Source organism: Emys orbicularis, chromosome 6 (assembly GCF_028017835.1).
Source record: "Emys orbicularis isolate rEmyOrb1 chromosome 6, rEmyOrb1.hap1, whole genome shotgun sequence".
Classification (NCBI taxonomy): domain Eukaryota; kingdom Metazoa; phylum Chordata; order Testudines; family Emydidae; genus Emys; species Emys orbicularis.
In genome coordinates, this window is record NC_088688.1 from 41,646,783 (window position 1) to 41,672,008 (window position 25,226).

The 25,226-nt window shown below is 42.4% G+C and overlaps 1 protein-coding gene across 1 annotated transcript in view; it reads left to right on the forward strand.

The window, feature by feature from the left end:
• Window positions 1–25,226, forward strand: part of NLN (neurolysin) — a 59,004-nt gene that overhangs the window by 33,632 nt on the left and 146 nt on the right. Inside the window, exons 8-12 of the mRNA XM_065406625.1 lie at window positions 3,615–3,981; window positions 8,387–8,588; window positions 11,413–11,599; window positions 12,532–12,660; window positions 20,358–20,494. Of these exons, the coding sequence (XP_065262697.1) occupies window positions 3,615–3,981; window positions 8,387–8,588; window positions 11,413–11,599; window positions 12,532–12,660; window positions 20,358–20,494 (1,022 nt within the window). The remainder of the gene's footprint in view (window positions 1–3,614; window positions 3,982–8,386; window positions 8,589–11,412; window positions 11,600–12,531; window positions 12,661–20,357; window positions 20,495–25,226) is intronic.

The following is a 25,226-nucleotide window of genomic DNA, read 5'->3' on the forward strand; positions in this document are numbered from 1 at the left end:
TAATGGGAGTTCTGGTATGAATAGAGAGGATAAGAGAGTTCTTAGGCTGTAAGAGTTTCCAGAGGAACAATTTAAAATTACTTAATGCATCAAGGGGTTTTCCTTTCTAGTAATCTGTTTTGTGATCTCATTTCCCATGTCAGTGTATTCTTGCTTCAATAACTGCAGTGAAAAACTTCTATTAAACAGCTGTGTAGGAATTGCTGCCCTGAAACAAGCAACTGATCCATCTAGCTGACTGTCCTGTCCTCAGCAATTGCTTCTAATCGGTGCTTTAGAGAAAGGAAAAAAAGCTCTCACGCTGTACTTGCTTCCATTATTTAGCATTTGACATGGCCCTAGTAATATTTATCTTGGCTAAGATAACTGACAGTGGTGTGTTTATTCATACAAGCAAGGCTTGTCATGGCTATCACAGTAATCATGGATTTCATTATAATTCAAAAATATTCATAACTTTTAGCCATTTTGAGATTTTTCTATGTGGGAGAGTGGATGTGATGGTAACAGCTGAACTGATTTCACTGAGCAACTTGAAGTCTGCCAACTGAAACCCTGGGCTACATTAGAAATTAATATAGAGCAGGAGCTCAGCATTAACATCATAGTAATACAAAGTGCTGAACTCAATTTCTCCAGAGATTGAGTTTTCTCCCTTCGCTCAAGGCAATAAAGACTTCTAAAACAAAATACCTTGGAATTAATCTGGCAACTACTGTGTTTTAAATATTTTTTGTGTTATCACAATACAGGCAGAATTGCAGTTATTTGGAGTAGTATGCAGAAAATAAAGGCTCTGTACGGTATACAAAACAATGCCAGTTGTATGACATTTTAAAAACTGTATCTTTAATTTGTCTGCTTTTTTCACTATAACCATCCCTAAAAACCACCTTGACAAAACAGCCCTTTATCTATGCATCTAATCTTTTTTTTATATTTTACTAATTTAAATTCTTTTCAACCTTTTGTTAGTATCCAAGTATTTTAAAAACAAATCTGTTCAGAATTTTTATTTTAAATTATTAACTCCGCAAATTGAAATTTGTCATGGCTTGACTCTTCAATGAGGACAAGGGCCTTTTCACACATGAAAAAATTTGTTCTTGAAGTAATTATGTTTGAAAACTGTGAACTGCACAATACATGATTTTCTACATCCTGCAAACAGTTACGCATGTGTCTTATGCACACAAGTCGTCCTGTTGACTTTAATGGGGCAACTCATGTGCATACGCTTAAGTATATGTGTAACTGGTTGCAGAATCAAGGTCTAAGATAGTCGTGCGTGCAGCTCAAGATATACTGCATGTATAAATGGGTTTAATCAATATTCGGGGTTTTTTCTATGCACATGTATTTTAACCAAGAAGATTATATTTAAAAAAAACTACAGATAAATTAGTGCAACAGTAACATTGAGATTTTGATGTACAAAAGTCAGGAAATTCTAACTTGCAACTGTAATTCTTATAACATTTCACATATAGTATGACATGAATTTAGCAGCATGTTTGGTAATACAAAAATATACATATTTACCAGTGGACCTAGCTGTGGTTTTGATAGGAACATACATTTTGGGAACTGCTTTATTATTATTATTTTTTTAGTGCATTTAAAATATCAAAGTATCAACTATAACTTGGAATAAACATATTTTTCTGTATTATTCTAAATAGGCTTCTATAACTGCATGTCAGCCGCGAATGCTGTTTGGTTTCTGTTTACTTGTTTGTTTTTGTATTATTTGTTTTAAGATTGCGTGTGAGACTTGAAAATTAGTCCTTGTATGTCATTGGGACTTACAATACAAGCCCATATATTAATTTTCTAAGATTGTGTCCTTTAAATCTAAAGTTTTGTAATTATTTACTGTGGAGAGAAGAGTTTCATCAGTTAATAATCATATTTGCTCTGTTTCTTTTGATATTATTATTAGACATATAAGTATATGGATCTGATCTGCTGTGTTTTTTAACAATGTTCATATTTGAAGTTGATCATCAATAAGTCCTACAATTTGATGAAAAAGTGTGCACTCCTTTGACACGCTTTTAATCTACCTTGTTGAGAGTAGTATGTTGTTACTATTTATTAGCAATATAAATGTACACAGTACTTCAAAGTACAATTAGAAACAGAGGTCCCTGCCCCCAAAGCTTACAATTTACATTTGCATTCACTATTGTATTGAAATATTAGAATTTAAAAAATAATCTGATTGCAGAACTTTTACATTCTAAAAGGACTCAAGTATAAATGTCAGAGTAAGTATAGATTGTGTTTTCTGGGAGTTTCACTGATATAAAATGTTCTACTCTTTTTGATCCTTTATCTCCATAGAAAAATAATGTAAAAATCAGTGGAATTACGGGGCATAATGTCTAATGGCCTAGCAAATATGGGCTGTTATTGAGAAGATCCAGTGTAGGCAAAAAACATGGAACTCTCCTACCTTCAGCTAATTGGCTTGAGCTGGGAGTAGAACAGAGGTTACCCTGTAAGGATCTGGGGGAAAGGTACAATGTGAATCATAATGTCACACCTCCAATGGCTGATAAAAAAAACAGTTGAAGGATAGGTGCTGTAACTGTAGCTACTACTAACCATAATGAAGAAAAATCAGAATTACATGAGGTGGCATCAGAGATTTAAGGTAGATGAGTACAGTGTTAGCTAGTTACTACAGGGAATTATTTTCCAGGTAACTAGCTGGAACTCAATAACTCAGCCAAAGGTTAGGGATCTATTACAGGAGTGGGTGGGTGAGGTTCTGTGGCCTGCGGTGTGCAGGGGGTCAGACTAGAGATTATTATGATCATAGGCGCCGACTCCGTGGGTGCTCTGAGGCTCGAGTACCCACGGGGAAAAATTAGTGGGTGCTCTGCACCTACCGGCAGCCAAGCTCCCTTCCCCCCCCACCCCGCCCTGCCTCCTCCCCTGAGCGCACCGCGTCCCCGCTCCTCTGCCTACCTCCCAGTGCTTCCCGCCCAGCCACCGCCAAACAGCTGTTTGGCCACCCCAAGTGCGGGGGGAGCGGGAACGTGGTGCGCTCAGGGGAGGAGGCGGGGAAGAGGAGGGGCCGGGGCAGGGATTTGGGGAAGGAGTCAGAATAGGGGCAGGGAGGGGGCAGAGTTGGGGTGGGGACTTTGGGGAAGGGGTTGGAATGGTGGCGGGGCCTCTTGGAAGGGGTGGAGTCGGGGCCAGGGACAGAGGGGGGTTGAGCACCCACCGGCGGGAGCAGAAAGTCGGCGCCTATGATTATTATGGTCCCTTCTGACCTTAAAGTCTATGAGTCTGTTTCTCTTTTGGATGTCCTTAGAAAAGAATGAAAGACGCTATGACACTTAACCCTTGCCAGTGGTGATAGTGCAAGAGCGCACATGCTTATGTCTCAGACATCCCTGTAACCAAAACAGAAAGGCAAGCATTAAAGTAGTCATTAATTGAGAAAGGGAAAATTGTGCTGGCTGGTATTGGATAAATACCCTTTTTTAATATTTGTATAAATCTAAATAAATAAATTAGTTCTCCAGTACTAGTAGCAGTAACATAGTACAACATGGAACAGACAAGTTGACACAAAGGTAAATCTCTGGTTGCATTTTTAGATGATTTAAGTAAGAAGCTAAAACCACTGGGTGACGAGGAGAGAGAGTTTATTCTGGATTTGAAGAAAAAGGAGTGTGAAGGAAGAGGCTTTGACTATGATGGAAGAATCAATGCATGGGATTTACATTATTATATGAACAAGACAGAAGAGCTTAAATATTCCATAGATCAAGAGAAGCTCAAGGAATACTTTCCAGTTGAAGCTGTTACACAAGGCTTATTGAACATTTACCAGAAGCTGCTTGGACTTGTATTTGAGCAGGTAGTCAATGCTCATGTTTGGCATGAGAGTGTTACTCTTTATACAGTAAAAGACGATTCAACAAGAGAAGTTTTAGGTCAGTTCTACTTAGACCTCTATCCCAGGTAATTCTATAGTGTATTGCTTTATTTTAAAAGTGTTAAGCTGGAGTTAATCTTAGCTGGGGGTGGAGTTATATGAATCTGGAAGTAAACTTTTTTCTTGCTTAAATTCCAGGGTGTTTCTGGGAGGGAAGCATTTATGTGGCTACTTGTATTCTATCTGCATATATCTTCAATATCAGACACCATTTCTTTTAACATCTGTCTTTGCTGGGTATAGTTATGTTCAGGTCAGAATCCCTGACCCAAACATAAGTGAGATTGCTGGCTAATACTATAGGTGATATTTATTTTTCTCTTTTGTTTGTAATGTGCCTTTCACATGGCATGTCAACACTGGTAGAGATGGATGTGTTCCTGTCTTCTGTCCATCAGGCAGGAGATGCTAATCAGGATGAAGGAATTTTTGTACCCTGCTCCACCTCTTTTTAACTCCCTGCAGGTTGCTTTCTGGTTCATGTTGAAGGAACTGAGCAGAACAGCTGGTGCCTTTGGCTGAAACACCCTCCTGGAGCTCATTCAGCCTCAGTCTTCTGGGTAGAGGAAAGAGCAGAGAATTACTCAGGAAATTAAAACTTGACTCTGACCACAATGTGGAACATTAGTTCTCTATTGTGGGCCCTGGGTGCACCATCTCTCCACAGGTAGCTAGTAGGGCTGTCAAGCGATTAAAAAAATTAATCGCGATTCATTGCACTGTTAATAATAGAATACCATTTATTTAAATATTTTTGGATGTTTTCCACATGTTCAAATATATTGATTTCAATTATAACAGAATACAAAGTGTACTGTGCTCACTTTATATTTATTTTTATTACAAATATTTCCACTGTAAAAAACAAAAGAAATGGTATTTTTCAATTCACCTAATATAAGTACTATAGTCCAATCTCTTTATCATGAAAGTTGGACTTACAAATGTAAAATTATGTACATAAAATAACTGCATTCAAAATTGAAACAATGTAAAATTTTAGAGCCTACAAGTCCATTGAGTCCTACTTCTTGTTCAGCCAAACACTCAGACAAACAAGTTTGTTTACATTTCCAGGCAGAGCCATTCCTAGGGTATGGCGAATTGGGGCGGCCGTCCTGGGCCCCGTGCTTCGGGGAGCCCCGCGCTTCGGGGAGCCCCGTGGTGGCCACCCCGAAACGCCGCAGCCTAGGGACGGCACTGTGTGCATGTTGTGCAGGGGCTGCTAGGCTGGTCCAGGGAAGGTGGGGTTAGGGTGGGGAGGGCAGGTTGGCCCGGGGGCTATAGGGCCTGGCGTCGGCAGCGGGGGTCAGGCCCGCACTCACTGGCAGGAAGTAGCAGCAGCGACCCCAGCCCACCCCGCTCCTCCCTGCCAGTTCCCGGCATTGCTTGGGGGGGGGGAGGGGTCCTGGTCCCTGCACCCACCTAGGGATGGCCCTGTTTGCAGAAAATAATGCCCACTTCTTGTTCACAATGTCACCTGAAAATGGGAACAGGTTTTCGCATGGCACTGTTGTAGCTGGCATCGCAAGATATTTATGTGCCAGATGCACTAAAGATTCATATGTCCCTTCATGCTTCAAGCACCCTTGAGCATGCATCCATGCTGATGACGAGTTCTGCTCGATAATGATCCAAAGCAGTGCAGACCGACGCATGTTCACTTTCATCATCTGAGTCAGATGCCACCAGCAGAAGGTTCTTTTTTGGTGGTTTGGGTTCTGTAGTTTCTGCATCGGAGTGTTGCTCTTTTAAGACTTCTGAAAGCATGCTCCACACCATCCCTCTCAGATTTTGGAAGGCACTTAAGATTCTTAAACCGTGGGTCAAGTGCTGTAGCTATCTTTAGAAATCTTACATTGGTACCTTCTTTGCGTTTTGTCAAATCTGCAGCGAAAGTGTTCTTAAAATGAACAACATGTGCTGAGTCATCATCCAAGACTACTATAACATGAAATATATGGCAGAATGCCAGTAAAATAGAGCCGGGGACATACAATTCTCCCCCAAGGAGTTCAGTCACAAATTTAATTAACACATTATTTTTTTAACGAGTGTCATCAGCATGGAAGCATGTCCTCTGGAATGGTGGCCGAAGCATGAAGGGGCATATGAATGTTTAGCATATCTGGCACGTAGACAGCTTGCAATGCTGTCTACAAAAGTGCCATGTGAATGCCTGTTCTCATTTACATCACCAGAAAGTAAGAAGTGGGCAGCATATCTCCTGTAAATGTAAACAAACTTGTTTGTCTTAGTGATTGGCTGAATGAGAAGTAGGACTGAGTGGACTTGTAGGCTCTAAAGTTTTGCATTGTTTTGTTTTTGTGTGCAGTTATGTAACAAAAAAAATCTGCAGTTGTAAGTTGCACTTTCATGATAAAGAGATTGCACTACAGTACTTGTATGAGGTGAATTGAAAAATACTATTTCTTTTGTTTTTTACAGTGCAGATATTTGTAATAAAAATAATATAAAGTGAGCAGTGTACACTTTGTATTGTGTGTTGTAATTGAAATCCATATATTTGAAAATGTAGAAAAACATCCAAAAATATTTAATAAATTTCTGTTGGTATTCTGTTGTTTAACAGTGCGATTAAAACTGCGATTAATCGCAATTAATTTTTTAAATCGCGATTAATTTGTTTGAGTTAATCACATGAGTTAACTGCGATTAATCGACAGCCCTAGTAGCTACTGATGGGAGCAGGGTCAAATTCCTTCTATCCCCTATCAGTGATCTGTATGTGTCTTCTCTTTGCCTCCTAAGAGGAACCTTGCTTCTATTTCTTTATCCCTGTGCCTGTTCCCAGCATATTGTCTAGAGACCTCTTCTCCGCTCTAGGTGGTAGGAGGTTGCTCTGTGTCTCGCTCCAATATCTCCTTGAGGAGAAGTCTGCAAGTGCTTTAGACTGAGCAGGCAAAAATTCCCTGACTCCTTCACCAAGACTCTCCCATCCTTGGGGCAGCCATCAACACGATGCAGGGGGAAAGTCTTTCCCTCTTTGGAAAGAATCTCAAAACTCAATTCTTCCTGATAGCCACATCTGTCCAGTCCAGTCCTGCTGATAACATTGGTCTTGTGCCAGGACCTGGTTCCATTGCCACAGTTTCATTCCAGAACCTTTTGGCAGTTTCTGCTGAGTCTTCCATGTTGGAGATGCTCATCCAATAGTCTTTTCTTTAGTGGATGTGTCAGTCTCACACTGAAGGTGATTCCCCATCTAGGCCCCATCTTGCCTAAATGGCTCATGTTCCTTCGGGCTTGGTCCTTGAGTAGAGCCTTCCAACGTGTCTGAGCATCTTAGGCAAGTTTTTGATCATTTTCTTGAATTCATGCATCCTTCACATAATATGGGGCTTGGGCTTCACTCTCAGTGGTGCAAATCCTATAGTCTTTCAGCCTAAAAATCTTTCTTCCTGCCATTCTGGACTTCCTCTAGGCAGGGTTTGACAAGAACATGTCAGCTAGGTACCCTAGAGTGCAGACCTGTGCACTTAATGCACTTCGGTCAGATAGATGGCTTTCCAGTAGCACAGACCAACTAATCTCCAATTTGCTGAAAGTGGTCTCTTAGCGTAGGCCTCCAATTAAGTCTCCAGTGCCTCTGTGGAGACTTTGTCTTATTTTTAGATCCCTTTAAACCTCTGAGGTCTCTCCCTCTCTATGTGCTGGAAATTGGCTTTTTGCTGGGCAGGGAATGCTACAGTTCAGGCTACAACCTCATATGACATCATTATGCAGGTCCTCTAATCAATGTCCTTCAGTAAAGAAAGGGAAGTGAGGGCCTGGTATTATTAATGTAAAAAGCAAGGGGGAAATGACACTAACTTTTTGCATCATAAAACCACAATAAGGAAGGGGCACATTAATATTTTGGACTTCATGTTTAGTGACTCACTTTTTAATTATGACAATTTTTCTAACTGTATTAACTAACAGTTTAATTAAGAGACTCATTTTGTTTTAAAATCACATTGCTAAAACAGCAAACCTGGTTCTTTATTCTTTAAATCTGCTCAAATGTTGGTAACAAAAGCTAATGCTTCACAGAATGGGATTTGTCTTTCATACTACTATAATTGTCCTGTCTCAGATTAAGTAAAATTAACTTTTAGAAGCAGCAGAGTTATCACTTTTGATTTCAATAATATATTATATAAATAAAAAAGAGGCTTGCAGATGCTGCTCTAAATATTAAAGTGAGGGGATTTAGAAGTACTTTTTCTTTGTGCTCTCAGTAGAATCCTAAGCACAGTGACTTTTATAAAGGTCATAGGACACTATCTCATTGTGGTTTTTCTAATAAAAGAAAGAGGGTCTCTTCCGCATATAAAATCATAGAGGGAAACAGCCCTTTTTACCATGTTACTTGTGGAAGATAGGCCTATTGTGTAAGGATGGCTTTTGGTATATTTTCTTGCTCAGAGAAGGGAAGTATGGGCATGCAGCATGCTTTGGTCTCCAGCCTGGCTGCCTACGCTCTGATGGCAGCAGAATTATGTCTGTAGCTGCTCTGGTGACCAACTTCACAAAACCAATATCAGATCGCCCATCATTGCTGCGACACGATGAGGTGAAGACTTACTTCCATGAGTTTGGACACGTAATGCACCAGATATGTGCACAGGTAAGTAATGTTTCTATTTCATTAAAATATCTAATTCTTCCTTCACAGTCTCTCAAAGTGGTGGTGGGGGAGGGGGTAAGCCTGTTTGATGGGTGTATGGTTTCCTTAAGGTAAGTATTTAAGAGCTTCTTGGTAACTTTTCACAGTTGATACTTGTTTTGAGTTTTTGTGCACAAGCCCCGCAGTGAATACAGCTTCTGGAAAATGTTCATGTTACAGCAAATCCTTTCCCTTCTGCACAGCCTGAGCAACTGGGGCTGAGCAATGAGCAGCTCCATGAGGAAGGAACCCTCCCATAGGCAACAGAGCTGCTTTGGGGCTGATACTGCAATTGTTGCTTTTGATAGCACCTGCAATGTGTTAGGAACTGTACAGACACAAAAGAAAGCAGAGTCCCTGTCCCAAATAGTGAAAATGGCCGATGAATCCACTGTCCTCACATGCCTCCGATCCCAGTCATATTCTGCATGGTGGCACGCACATAGGGTACCCTCACAAAGCTGCGCTTCTTGGTACAGAGGGTGCATACATCCCCTACTTGAGCTTTCTGAATGCTACCTTTATTCCTCCCTCAACCATGTAGCAGAATCACACCAGTCCTGCAGCAGTCAGGAGCCTCCACATCAGCAGAAAGGCTGGAATTGGCCTGGAGACTTGTCATAAAGACACAAATAAGCTGCTTAGTTTCATCTTTAGTTGAACCATATTTAAGATTGATTCTGCCATGACGATGATAGATTTATTATTAGTCCAATTAATTAGTTGCCCTTTGTTTGAAAGGTATAGCCTTCAGTGTTTCTTCTTAAAAACTGTAAATTCTGCACCATCAGCTCACCAGTCCAGAACTCATGTGGTTGCACTCTGGCCTCTTTAACCAATAGGTAGCAGCACAAATAAAATGTCAGAGGTATGTAGCATACTTGGGACTTCATTTCCTGGCTTCCAGTCCCAGGTAGAACTTTCACAGAACAAGGAACATATAAATCTACTGGTTAAATTTGGAGTTAAACAAGTTGGATTCGGAATTCAGAGCTAACATCTAAATTTTGTACATAGCTTTTCTCTCCTGGCTTGTCTGTGAAAAATGGGAAGAATCCAGCTATTCGCTCTTGCCCCAAGATATCTAGGAAACACAGTTTCAGAGTGCAAAAATTAAGGAGCAAACCCTGCCCCTTCCTTCACAGCTACGGAGGGATTCCTGGTGACTAGAACACATGTGGATCTGCTACAGAAATGGGAGCAGGATTTGAGGGACCCAAATACGGATGTGCCTCCATGGCACAGAGTGATTTAGAAGACTCAGGAACATTTCATTCACGTTGCTAATGGATTTCACTTCTTTCAAGCCCAGTGGCACCCCTTAGTTCAAAAATATTGTGCAGTATTTCAGGCTCCAGCATACTCCTACAAAATTGGAGGGATAGTGCTTAACAGGATAAGTGAGTCAAATGAAATCCCTGAAACAGGTTTAAATGCATTAGAACTATGGCATTATGCAGCAATTATACAAGTTAGTCCCTGAGTTACTTTTGTGATAGAACAAAATTTAGTAGCATGTTACAAAGTAATTATATTGAGTAAATTAGAGTTATTTTTAGGGTTGTCAATTAATTGCAGTTAATGCATGCAATTAACACAAAACAAATTAGATTAAAAATAGTCGCAATTAATCGCAGTTTTAATCACACTTGTTAATAAAATACCAATTTAAATTTATTATAACTATTTTTGGATGTTTTCCTACATTTTCAAATATATTGATTATAATTACAACACAGAATATAAAATGTACAGTGTTCACTTAATATTTTTTTTATTACAAATATTTGCACTGTCCAGTCAGTCCTACTTCTTGTTCAGGCAGTCACTAAGACAAACAAGTTTGTTTACATTTATAGGAGATAATGTCCCCTGCTTCTTATTTACAATGTCACCTGAAAGTGAGAACAGGTGTTTGCATGGCACTGTTGTAGCCGGCATTGCAAGGTATTTACGTGCCAGATATGCTAAACATTCGTATGCCCCTTCATGCTTCGACTTGTAGGCTCTAAAGTCTACACTGTTTTGGTTTTGAGTGCAGTTATGTTAAAAAAAAAAATTCTAAGTTTGTAGGATGCACTTTCATGATAAAGAGATTGCACTACAGTACTTGTATGAGGTGAATTGAAATATGCTGTTTCTTTTGTTTCTTTTTTACAGTGCAAATATTTGTAATGAAAAATAATATAAAGTGAGCATTGTACACTTTGTATTCTGTGTTATTATTGAAATCAATATATTTGAAAATGTAGAAAAACATCCAAAATATTTATAATACATTTACATTGGTATTCTTTGATGGTTTATCAGTGCAATTAAAATGCGATTAATTCCGACTATTTTTTTAATCTCGCAATGAATTGCAATTTTTAAAAATTGTTTGACAGCCCCAGTTCTTGTCTGATGTCATGGGGCAATGCTGAAATGTAATTATATTGCTATAATATGTCACGTAAGAGAGAGTAAGAAAAATAGACCTGTTTCTGAGTTCCTGTGACTAAGAATCACTGCATGATATATTGTTTTGGTTAGTTTTCTCATTGCTTATAATTTAATTTTTCTTGTTCCCTCTCTTTTAAAGTTTGAGGCTATTTTAACATTGATCTTTCTTGTAATATAGCTGTTTATAATTCTGCCCTGTTTTTACATCATCACAGTTTTGGCACCTTATATAGGTTGACATTTTACTAGATATCTGATTTAATCTCATTTGTATTTTAATTTAATATAATGGAGGGATTTTTGTTGTGTTTTTGTTTGTTTGCTTGTTTTTTGTTTTTGTTAGACCGACTTTGCTAGATTTAGTGGAACTAATGTGGAAACAGACTTTGTAGAAGTTCCTTCACAAATGTTTGAGAACTGGGTATGGGAAAAAGAACCTCTACAGCAAATGTCAAAACATTATAAAGATGGGAGCCATGTTGCAGATGCTCTTCTTGAGAAACTTGCTGCCTCTAGAATGGCCAATACAGGTATCTTTTTTTCTTTTACATACAAAAAGCATTCATGAAATGGTAGGAAAGACACAGGGCAATATCCTGCGAAATACAGAACAGACATATGCCTTAGATAGTGGTCTCTTCTTCCTTCACTGTGTATCCACCTCCCCCATGACTGCTACTGAGAGGTAAGCGCATCTCTATAGAAGAAAGGCCCATTAGATTATACCTTGGAAATGCTTAAATGCTGAGATTTACTGTAAAAATGTCTGATATCTTAATTGTGTTCAAACTGTGAGAAAAATACAATTTAAAAAGATGGAGCTTGTAACAGCAACTCCTTTCAACAGCCTTTCCAATCTTTTTTTAATTATTCATTTCAACTAAGAGAAAGAACAATTAATGCACCAGACTGGGAGTCTGGATACTTTCCTGATTGCTACAATCTCTTCCTGACTATTATTATATGTGCTGTGATGACACCCCACCCCCCAAAACCACTACCAGGATTATGCTTGCTTTGAACAGACACATAGAAAGATATTATACCTGCTCTCCAACAAGTGTGTATAAAAAAAACAATAAGAAGGGAAGTGGGATAGAGGACAAAGGTAACAGTAATGAGAGCATGTGTTTACAGAGGCCCACCTATGTGTCTACCTTGAAAGTTCCAAATGACTTAAAATTGCTTATTGTCAAATATCAACAATCACCTCAAGTCCTCTTCCTAGCTATTGTCACTTGGCAGTTTCCTTTGGCACAGACTTCCTGTGTGTACATGGGTAAGTCTCCGTGCTTGATTCTGTATCTTTAAAATGAAAATGATACTTATTGTCCTCACTGGATTTTACAGTGCTTAACTCATTAATGTATATAATGCACAATGAGATCCTTCGATGGCTGATACCATAGAAACCCAGCGTATTACTATAACATTTATAAACCAAATGCCCTCATACCACTAGGTCTTTTGACTCTTCGTCAGATTGTTTTGAGCAAGGTTGACCAGTCCATTCATACCAAATCATCTGCTGACCCCGCAGATGAATATGCCAAGTACTGCATGGAGATTCTGGGAATTTCTGCAACCCCAGGTACGTAAAAGTAAAGTTTTCATGCAGTATGTTGACTGCTTCAGATGAGCATACAGTACCTTCACAATAGGTCTTATAGCAAATCAGGTGAATGTGGTTTAGAAAAGAAATCCAGTTTATGAAACTGAAGTAATTACTTTGAAATAAGACAAGAAAGGTCATTAATGTTATTCCATCAAAAATATCCATTTGCAGTTAGGATATATTCCAGATTGATACATTAATGCCCTTCTAAATCTGAAGCACCATTATACGTTAAAGCAGGTGTGGCCAACCTGAGTCTGAGAAGGAGCCAGAATTTACCAGTGTACATTGCCAAAGAGCCACAGTAATACGTCAGCTGCCCCACATCAGCTTCCCCCCCCCCCCGCTCCCAGTGCCTCCCCGTCCCTCCCCGCACCTCCCGATCAGCTGTTTTGTGGCATGCAGGAGGCTCTGGAGGGGGAGGGGGAGGAGTGAGGGCATGGCAGTCTCAGGGGAGGGAGTGGGAAGGGGTGGAGCAGGGCCTGTGGCAGAGCTAGGGGTTGAGCAGTGAGCACCCCCTGGCACATTGGAAAGTTGGCACCTGTAGCTCCAGCCCCGGAGTTGGTGCCTATACAAGGAGCCGCATATTAACTTTTGAAGAGCTGCATGTGGCTCCGGAGCCACAGGTTGGCCACCCCTGTGTTAAAGGGATGATTACATTTGATTTCAACATTAATAATTTGTTAATGTTTCTGTCTTCTTCAAGAGCTTGTTCATATCCATTCCATGTTAGGTGTGTGCACGCCATGTGCACTGATGCCAGAAATTTTTCCCTTAGTGGTATCTGTCGGGACAGCTCTTGCGCCCTCTGGAGCTGCGCGCTCATGTGCTGGTATAAGGGGCACCGCCGGCCTCGCGCCCTCTCAGTTCCTTCTTACTGCCCATGACAGTTACTTGAATGACCCTTCTTGCTTTGGCAAGGTTTCTTCCCAGTGGTTTTTGAACTCTAACTCTTCGTACTTAGTTGTCATCGTTTAGTGTATATAGTTTTTGTAATTAGTATTAGTGTACATAGTGTAAATAGTTCCTGTTGTTGAGGGACTCCTTCGCCCCAGTCTTCAAACTTTGTGCCTCCTGTGGCAAACCTATGCCCGTGAGTGACTCGCCCTCCAGCTGCTTGAAGTGCTTGGGGGAAACTCACGTGGATGAGTATCAGATCTTTTGGGACTTCAGACCCCGCACTAAAAAGGACAGAGACATTAGGCTGAAAGCTAGCCTCATGGAAGCCACCCTCAGAGCCTCACCGCTCTGATTCAGTGCCGAGCACTTAGGCATCAGTGCGAAGTGCTCCTCCGGCACCAAGCTGTTCCTGGCACTGTTCACTATCTCTGGTGCCAAGGAAGAAGCACAAAAAGCAGCAACCAACAGAGGGTGATTGCCAGTGCACAAGAAAGACAAGCGTGGGGAAGGCAGCACAGTGAGATCCATGCCAGGCCATTCTTCCACTCCTGTCACACAATATCACCGTTGATTCTGCCTAGAATGTTGACTCTGGTGCGGGACCCTCCGACGACACCCGGAAGCCACTGTGGCACCAGCAGTCTGACTGTTCTGTTGATCCCAGAAGCTTTCCAAGTGGCGAGGGACCTACTTTCTCTCCCGGTCCCCTCAACTCCATTGGAACACCTTCCAGCTCTGATATCCAGAAGCAGGAAGGAACAAGGAGCTCCTTCTTGGCACCCTCTAGTGGCAAGCCAACCCTGATCCCAGTGTCCCGACCATCTATGGTCCGTTGCTGGTCCCTGGACCCCTGGCACCACATGGTGGCAGAATCAGGTACTGCTCCAAGAGAGAATTCCTCTTCTTAGTTCCAAGGGAAACCGTATGTGCAACCTAAGGTTCAACACTGGTACTCAGCCTATGTGCCACTGGACTTCGGTACCAGTCCCCCTGCTGGCACCTGGCCAGTAGGTCACTGACCAATGTAGTGGCCTTACTGGAACCCCTGGGAGATTCCCTCCCGGCACCGGGTCCTCGCTCCCATAGTTTCTACTCGGTGGTTTCCGAGAGGTGGGCTGCTGGTACTGGCCCCCAACTGACCCTTGTAACAATGTTCAGGAGATGACTCTTGTCAAGGCTGTATCCCCACTTTGAACTTTAGGGTACAAATGTAGGGGCCTGCATGAAAACTTTTAAGCTTATTTACCAGCTTAGCTTTGGTCCGTTGCCACCATCTCAAGAATTCCCTTTCTGGGAAGCCTTGAGAAACCTTTCACCAATTCCCTGGTGAATACAGATCCAAACTCCTTGGATCTTAAACAAGGAGAAATTGACCCTTCCCCCCCCTCCTTCCTTTCACCAACTCCTGGTGAATACAGATCCAAACCCCCTTTGGATCTTAAAACAAGGAGAAATCAATCAGGTTCTTAAAAAGAAGGCTTTTAATTAAAGAAAAAGGTAAAAATCATCTCTGTAAAATCAGTATGGAAAATAACTTTACAGGGTAATCAAACTTAAAGAGCTCAGAGGAACCCCCTCTGTCTTAGGTTCAAAGTATAGCAAACAAGATAAGCACTCTAGTAAAAAGTACATTTACAAGTTGAGAAAACAAAGTAAATCTAAGACGCCTTGCCTGGCTTTTACTTACAATTTTGAAATAAGAGAGACTTGTTTAGAAAGATGGGGAGAACCTGGATTGATGTCTGGTCCCTCTCAGTCCCAAGAGCGAACAACCCCTTAAACAAAGGACACACACAAAAGCCTTTCCCCCCCCAAGATTTGAAAGTATCTTGTCCCCTTATTGGTCCTTGGGGTCAGGTGTCAGCCAGGTTACCCGAGCTTCTTAACCCTTTACAGGTAAAAGGATTTGGAGTCTCTGGCTAGGAGGGATTTTAGTACTGTACACAGGAGAGCTGTTACCCTTCCCTTTATAGTTATGACACGCCCCCCAAATCACAGATAGTGTTGGACGTTCGGTTCCACACTGGCTGTGATTTCTTCCTGGAGTTCTAGGAGAAAACAGAGTTAACAAGACACATGTACCTTTAGACATACTACTGATTATATAAAAACTAACAATATGTTTCATTACAAGAACAATTGTTAACCAGTTAACTCTGGGAAACTTTCCCGGGAGAGTGCATCAGCCACTTTGTTAGAAGCTCCCGAAATGTGTTGTATTTCAAAATCAAAATCTTGGAGAGCTAAACTCCACCGAAGAAGTTTTTTGTTATTTCCCTTGGCGGTATGAAGCCACTGTAGCGCAGCATGGTCTGTTTGTAGTTGGAAACGCCGTCCCCAAACATATGGGCGTAGCTTTTCCAGCGCGTACACAATGGCGTAGCATTCCTTTTCGCTGATTGACCAGTGGCTTTCCCTCTCCGTGCCGCCGCCCAAGCTTTCTGAAGACTGTCATCTTTAGTACTGTACACAGGAGAGCTGTTCCCCTTCCCTTTATAGTTATGACAACTCTGTTGGACGTCATTGAGGCTAAAGAAGAAGAGGGATCCCCTCCTCTGGTGCAAGCCTCCTCTTCCTCTCCAGACGAGGCTGTTGCAGGACCCAGTAGCCTGCTTCCGCATGATGATTTCAGGGCCCATCAGTACCTCCTGAAGCGGGCAGCAGCAAACCTGGGTCTGGAAATTGAGGACTTTAAAGAGACATCACACAGCCTTATTGATATCCTGGCTGAAGCAGCTCCCTCCAAGGTGGCCTTACCCATCAATGAGCCTATGATAGGACCGGTCAAGGTCCTGTGGCAAACTCCTCCTCCTTTGCCCCCCATCTCAAAGAGAAGAGAAGAAGTATTATATGCCAGCGAGTGGATTCAAATACTTGTACTTGCACCCTCCTCTAGGGTGCCTGGTTATGTCTGGAGCAAACAAGAGGGACAGGCAGGGCCAGTCAAGCACTACCCTTAAACAAAAGGACACCAAAAAACTGGACTTTTTCAGAAAGGTTTATTCAAAGGGTAGCCTTCAACTATGTATCTCTAACCAGCAAGTTTTGCTGGAGAGATACGATTTATAATCCATGGTACTCCCTGGCTAAATTAAAAACTCTCTCTGCCCCAAAATTCAAGGCAGGAGTTCACTGCCCTCTTGGAAGAGGGTAAGATGTGGCCAGGACCTCTCTCCAGGTGGCTCTGGATGCAGCCGACTCGGCCGCCAGGACAATGGCCTCCGCTGTCACCATGAGGTGGTGTTCTTGGCTCCAATTCTTGGGGCTTCCTCACAAGGTCCAACAGTCCGCCCAGGACTTCCCCTTCAAGACTTCACAGCCGGAAGGACTCAAGGGCCACCCTACAATCTTTAGGCCTTTATGCTCCATTGGCTTCCAGGAAGCACTTCAGGCCCCAGCAGCCTCCTCATTTCTTGGTGCCTCCAAGACAAGAGCCCTACAAAAGAAAAGGGAGAGGTTAAGTGGTGCCAACCACTTCCATCCACCTCAACCTCCCAGCTGGGGTCTCAGAGATACTCCAGGGCCTTTTGAAGATGCACCTGAGGGTATTATTACCAATCACTGCTTCAGATCCATCTCCCCTTTTTATTTTTGGACCGTCTGTCCCATTTCAGCCCAGCATGGTCATAGATAACATCGGACTGTTCAGTTCTAAGTACAGTGACAGTCAGTTATACCCTTCAATTTTATCCGCCCCTCCCTCCCACCTCTCTTCAGGGACCCTTCTCACAAGCAACTGCTTGTGCAATCTCTCCTACAAATGGGGGCTGTGAAGGAGGTTCCGCAAGACTAGGGAGGAAAGGGGTTTTACTCATGATATTTCCTAATTCCAAAGGAGGCTTCCAGACTGTTCTGGACCTGTCTCGCCTACTCAGATATCTCAAGAAACTGATGTTCTGCGTGACCTCCTTAGCCGAGACTGGTACGCTACCCTCGACTTAAAGGACGCATACTTTCACATTTCTATCTTCCGTGGCCACAGAAGATTTCTCAGGTTTGTTGTGGGTCAGTGCCACTACCAATTCACCACTCTTCCCTTTGGCCTATCGGCAGCCCCTGGTTTTCACAAAGTGTATGATGGTAATATCAGCCTTCTTCAGATGGCGAGGCATCTAGGTCTACTCATATTTCCAACAACTGGCTGATCAAAGGTTGGTCACAGACTCAAGTTCAGATCAGCATCAGCGCGGTCCAAGCCACCTCCTGAACACTGGGCTTGCTGATAAACGAACAGAAGTCAACTCTTGTCCTGGCTCAGAATATAGAATTTATTGGAGTGATGCTCAACTTGACCCAAGCCAGGGCCTTCCTACCAGAGGCCTGATTCCGGACCATGTTGGACCTGATATCCAATATTACCAGTCACTGCTTCAGGTTTGCCTCAAGCTACTGGGGCACGTGACGGCATGTACTTACATGGTTCAACACACAAGACTGCGCCTTAGGTCCCTCCAGATGTGGCTAGCATCAGTATATTCCCCCAGCAGACACTACAGTTCCTCCCCTAGTCCTCGCCTCCCTGAAATGGTGGAAAGACCCAAGATTGGTAATGATGAGGGTTCTCTTTGCTACCCCTCAGCTGTCAGTAGCTTTAATCTCAGATGCCTCAGACCTAAGGTGGGGAGCCTACCACAACAACTTCTTGCGACCAGAGGCCCTGAGTCCTGAAAAACTCTCCCTGCACAGAAACATCAGGGAGCTCAAGGTAGTACACTTAGCTTGCCAAGTGTTCCTTCCCCAGATCTTAGGTGAGGTGGTGCAAGTCCTGACATACACTACTGCAACCATGTTCTATATCAGCAAGTCGGGAGGGACCCGATCTTTGGCCCTATGTTTTGAGGCCATATATCTATGAGACTTCTCTGCAAAGCACACCATTCATCTTGAGGCGTCACCTCTACCGTGACCCCAGAATGTACTGGCGGATCACCTCAGCAGATCCTTTTCCACTTACCATGAGTGGTTTCTTCACCTGAAAATCACCGGGTTCATCTTCCAAAGGTGGGGGCCTCCCAAGGTGGACTTGTTTGCTACGAGACAGAACAGGAAATTTCATCAGTTTTGCTCACTGCACAGGCACAGCCTGGGCTCCATCTCCAATGCTTTCCTGGTGCCATGGACAGATATCCTATTCTATGCCTTTCCCCCGATCCTTCTGGTTCATAATGTCCTCCTAAAAGTCAAATGAGACAAGGTGAGAGTTATTCTGATAGCCCCGGCGTGGTCTGGCTAACACTGGTTTGGCACGCTCCTGTATCTGTCAGTAGCTGTTCCACTCTCACTCCGACTCCGTCCAGACCTAATCTCACAAGACCATGGCTGGTTGCTTCACCCGAACTTCACCTCCCTGCACCTAACTGCATGGATGCTGCATGGCTGGATCCAGAGGAACAGGCTTGCTTGGAACAGGTCTGGCAAGACTTGCTAGATAGTAGAAAGGCATCAACCAGGGCTACCTGGCCAAGTGGAAACGCTTCTCAACATGGGTGCCTCAACAAGCTCTCTCTCCGTCTCAATCTTCCCTTCAATCTATCTTGGACTACTTGCTCCACTTAAAGCAGCAGGGCCTGGACCTCACGTCTATCAAGGTGCACTTAGCAGCCATCTCTTAGCCTTCCACCCATCGATGAATGGTCAGTGTTCTCCCACAAGATGATGGTATGGTTTCTCACGGGGCTGGAGAGGCTCTATCCTCAGGTCTGCGAGCCAGTCCCCCCATGGGCTTAAACCTGGTTCTGTGGAGACTTATGGGTCCCCCCTTTGAGCCGCTAGCATCATACTCCCTGCTGTTTCTCTCTTGTAGGATAGCCTTCTTGGTGGCGATCACCTCAGCCAGAAGGGTCTCTGAAATCAAGGCCCTTACATCAGAACCGCCATACATAGTGTTTTCCTACTGCTCCCCCACCCGGCCTTCCTGCCACAGGTGGTGTCACAATTCCATAACAACCAGGCCATTTTCCTGCCAGTTTTCTTCCGGAAACCTCACAAGAGCTCTGAGGAATGGTGGCTTCACTCATTGGACGTTAGGCGTGCCCTTGCCTTTTAAATGGAGAGGACTAAACCCTTCCGGAAATCCACACAATTCTTTGTAGCAATAGCGGAAAGGATGAGAGGACTACCTGTATCAGCCCAGAGGATCTCATCCTGGATAACCCCCTGTATTCAGGCTTGCTATGAGCAGGCAAATGTCCCACCTTTGGCCATCTTAACTGCTCACTCCACAAGAGCCCAGGCTTCATCGGGGCAGTGTTCCTTGCACAGGTCCCAATCCAGGACATCTGTATAGGGGCGCAACCTGATCATCAGTACATACCTTTTTGTATCTTGCTACACCATCACAACAACAGGCCAGGGACGATGCCAGTTTCGGGAGAGCGGTGTTCCTGATGGTCTGCTTGTTAGTCACCTAACATGGAATGGACATGAGCAAGCAATCAAAGAAAAAACAGTTACTAACTTTTCCATAACTGTTGTTCTTTGAGATGTGTTGCTCATGTCCATTCCACAACCTACCCTCCTACCCCTCGGTCGGAGTTAACGGTAAGAAGGAACCGAGAGGGTGCGTGGCTGGCTGCGCTGCGCCCCTTATACTGCCGCATGAGCATGCAGCTCCAGAGGGTACTAGAGCCAGCCTGATGGATACCACTAAGGGAAAAATCTCCAGCAACAGTGCTTGTAGCATGCGCACACCTATCATGGAATTGACATGAGCAACATCTCAAAGAACAACAGTTATGGAAAAGTTAGTAACCATTTTTTATCTGCTTTTTAAGGAACAAACATGCCGGCTACTTTTGGACATTTGGTAGGTGGCTATGATGGCCAATACTATGGATATCTGTGGAGTGAAGTTTTTTCCATGGATATTTTTTATAGCTGCTTTAAACAAGAAGGAATTATGAATCCAAAGGTAAGATAGGAACTAGCTTTTTAGTATATACCATTACTGAATTTTTTTAAATTTCAGAATTAGCTATTGTACAAGCTCCAAACTAGATTTATTATAATTAGCAAATCAGTAGGTTTTAACATTTTAGGCCTTTCTTATTGTATGTATCAAATGCACTACATCAATAAAAAAGTTTATAAATGGTTTAATTTCATAGTAGAAAATCTGTATTTTAAGGGCATTTGTGTTTTACACAATTCTTGGCTATAAAGTTAAATATTTAAAACTTGTATAAGATATGACTCCTGTGGTTTGTTAGGAGATGATTTCCACTTTCCCTTTTATTTTACACTGTACAGTATGGGAGAGCACACTGTCTCATGATAAAAGATTATGCATGTTCTGCTGCTGTAAAAGTTGTATGATACCAGTGACCTCTCTCCATTAATAGCAACTCACCTATGTGTTTTGTTATGCAATTACCATTCAGAGTGTGGAAATCTAAATCTATTCTGGGCCTCCCCTTTTGCAGCACAGTATAACTTACTACTCTGTCAGATCAGTTGAAGCATTTTGTGTTTTGGTTTCTTTGTTTTGGTTTTGGCAGGTTTAAAAATACATTCCCTCAAAAGGGAATCTTAATTTATTGGTTCATTCTAGAGCTGCTACTTTACTCCTTTGTAGGCCTTGACCACTTCTCTTCACAGCACAAAGGAAGGAAGGATGGCTGTTCTAGTGGTTAAGGTGCTAGCCTGGGACTTGAGAGACCTGTATGTAATTTCCTGTTCTGACACAGACTTCCTCTGTGACCTTGGGCTAAATCCATAAAGGGGTTATCCACAAAGTGGACAACTGCCATTTATATGCCTAAATTCAAAATTTAGATCCTCAGAATCCTTGTGCAGCTGCTGCCTAATCCTGCAGGTGCCTAAATTGCTACTGGTAAAGCCCCCTAGGTGCCTACATTTCTGTCGCTGGGTATACACCCATCTCATGCCTAAGGCCCAGTGGGTCCTCAAACTAATCATTCCCTGCCTCTCTCACCTGTGGGGCCCGATCTGGTAGGTGTACTTCAAGCATGCCTACTGGATTGAGCCTCACAAAAAATGGAGGAGGACATGGTTGTGGTGGTACAAACCTCACTTATATAACCTTTAACCTAATAGAGCACTCACCCAGGGTGTGGAAGGCCCAGATTCAAATCCTCCACCTCTGCTTGATGGGGACAGGGATTTGAACCCTGGACTTCCACTTCTCAGGTGAATCCTCTGCCCACTGGGCTCTGAGGTGGGTCTCGATCTCTCCTGGTGAAGCTCTTCCATTTTTTACATATAAATATTCAGCAGGCCAGAGAGAGAGAGAGAGTGAGAATGGTTCTATAGCCCAGCGGTTAGGGCACTAACATGAGATGTGGGAGATTCAAGTCCCTGTTCCACTGAGCTAAAGTTATAAGGGCGTTACCCCCCACCCCCTTTTTTACAAGAAAGGGTTTCAGTGCCTAACTCCATGAGAGGGTTTGTGGCTGTGAATGCTGAGAGGAGAGAGGCACCTGCCTCTGGCCTGGAGTTAGGTGCCTAACTCCCTTTGAGGAGTGGGGCTTAGGCTTCACCCCTCTCCTGGTGGGTACCTTAATTAGCTCCCTGTTCAACATGCTGGCTTTTGTTAATCCCATTTGTAGGCACCTGATTCTCCCCATGCATTGTATAGGGATCCTGGGCACCTAACTCAGTGCTGTGGATTCCACTAGACCGTGGGACACCTAATAGTTAGGTATTGCAACGCTGAATCTACGTCCCATTTATGGATCTAGCCCCTTAGGTCTTTCCTTTTCTGTTCCGTGTGCTCTCTCTCTGCATAGGCACAATCCATTTTCTGAGAGCCTCTGAAAGATGGCTTAGAGTTTTGACTATTCAAAATTTCCCCAAATTGCTCTGTGACTTCTGTTTTTCCCTATGCATTAAAGTGAGTTTTATTTAGGGTTTTGTTCTTTTTTCTGGACTTTTTTCTCTTTATATGAGAGGCTTAAAAATAAGTTATCTTTTAAATTATCATGCCACTACCAAATGGATATTCACTGTGCTTCAGCTACATAGGTTCTTGGTGCCTTTCTTTAGTCCGAAGCCTTCTGGAAACTCTCTTTATGAAGAGGAGGAGAAAAATAGTTATTTCACTACAGTCTGTGATCTTTTATCTTTGTTCAGCTGCTCATATAACTTCTTAAGAAGGATCTACTATGTGTGAGCTACTTGGGGAAGGCTTATTTTTCTTAAAGTAACCTCATCTCCAAATCAGATCTGTTTAACCTGTTGTCCTTTCTGGTTGCATTCTTTAGAGGCATAATAGAGTTTCCCTGATGGGACCAACAACCCTCCGTAAATAAATATCAGATACTCTAGTAAGATTAAATCTTTTCTTATTTCAAACAAAAACAGCCACCCCCAGGTGCCCAATTAGGTTTTTTACTACAGAAGCAATTTCAAATAAGATCTCAAATAATTTCAATTTCAGAAATTCATGAAAGGAAGGCAGTTACTAGCATATCACAAGACTGGGGTTTTTAGAACCTCAGCTTACCTCTTCCTGTCAGAATGAAACTGAGGTTTCTCTTCCTGCATAAGCAGCTATCACATTAACCACTTGAGCGTTAGAAACTGTATTTTTAATGATCACTCATACTCTTCTTAACTCTGTAGCTTTATTATTGTCAGACTCCTCAATCCCTATAGATTTTATTGAGGAATCTCTACTCTCTCAAGAACTGGGAGATGTGATTACCTGTATGATGTAGTGAAAGATTTGTTCCACTGATACCACAGATTATTTTTTTTCCAAATTACTCTTTACTCTCCAAAGAACAAAGGCTCGATTCTGCATTAGACTTCCGGAGACTAACTCAAGCAGTAAAATATAAGCAGCACTTTCAGTATGTTCGCTCTTCAATAAGTTATTCAGACAGTGCACCTGATAAGTCAGGGTAGCCTCAATACACTTCCCAGAGTTTTTAAAGAGAGATGTTAAAGATTCAGGGGCAAATTCTTCCCTTCTTTTCCCTCCATTGGAATAGAAAGCCCAAAACACAGCGGAATTGCTATGGTTCTGGTGCATGGGGGAAAGCCATACAGGAGCTTCCAGACGTATCATAGGCCTAAATCCACAATTAAGGGCAGACATGGCTGCTCTGAGTCAAATCATGAGAGGTTTGGAAATAATTTTTTCTCCTGCTGCCTCAACCTATCTTGGAATCCCGGTGGAAAGACCATTTACTGAAGCTTTTCTCAGAGAATGGGCTTTAAAGATGGTAAAGAAACAGCAGTATTAACCACAGTAGTCCAACTACTATAGCCAGTTTTTTCGATGTGTTAGAGACCATGTGATGGGAAATGAAGCTAAGGGATGAAACAACAGCATAGAGACCTGTAGAGTTTCCAAAAAGATGCTCATCAAACCGTAGAATTCAACCAATCAACAGAACCTTCACTTAGTCCATCAGCACAGCTATCAAGAAGTTGTATAGTCTTATCAACAGACAACCTATTAGTGATGTATTATTTATGACAAACAAGGAAGCACCTTATCCTAATTTTTCTTCAGTCAGGAAGCCAAATAGATCTAGGAACCCCGCATGCAAAGAAACATCTTCCCATTGGCATTCATATCTCAGGGGCCCAAAATGATATAGGAAGATTCATTAACTAACTATGAATGGGAACTAGTACTGAAGATGACTTCAGATGTTTTAACATTCCCTTCGCCTTTCTTGCTCAGGTAGTTCTGATAACTAATTATTGCTTCAGGAGTTACTGGCTAATTCTGTTGAAGGTGTCCACTTAAACAGAAGCAGTGTTGGTGCTTGGCTGTTGTTGCATCCAAACAAAAATTCCTCTCACACCTAACACTTCTATGAGATGGCATAATAGGTACTATAATAGAAACAAGGTACCTGAAAACATAAAACCTGTCAGCTCAGTACTGTGTGATATTTTCATTAAATTACTAATTCCATATGAATATATGTAAAAGAATTTAAATGGTTTTTAAAATTAGAAAGAGAAGTCCTTACTTGCTATTCTAGCATCATATTTCAACTGTTGGTTAAAATAACAATACTCTTAACATTACTTGTGATGTTGTCGGTGCTGTAACAAATCCATGTGCTTTAGGCAACAGACTGTTGTGGAAAAGCCCCCTGAACTTGGGTTTTGGCAGGGAATAAGTTTTTGTTACCTAACACATTTAAAATTAATGTTAAGGTCGATGTGTTTGTGTTCTGATAATGATTTAGGATAATTTAGATCCTTATTATCCCCCAATACTGCAGATAGGGATTCCTTCAGTTGGGAGCTGATAGCCAAGGATTTTGAATTAGGGGAGTGTGGACTTAAGGTCCCCTTGGCGTGTCTGGCAGTCTTCTGAGATAACCCATCCACCCTGGATTTTGGCAAAGCACTGTATGCATGCTGCCTCTTGGAGAACATCTTACAGACCATAGGCAAATGGAAGGATTGTGACTACATAAATGCTATAAGACAACATGAGAGAGGTTTCTTCTTCAGGAATTGATGGAGGCCCCCGCAGACTTGAGCCCACTCTGGCCACATAGCCCTGGTTGTCTCTAGGATACACTCCAGACTTTGGCCCTTAGTATTAAGGGAGACTGAGAAGAGAGGCAGCTCCTACCATGATCAGCAAGCTGTCTTTCCTTTATTTGTTATTGATTTAGAGAATTGCACAAACATTAACATTCTGATTTACT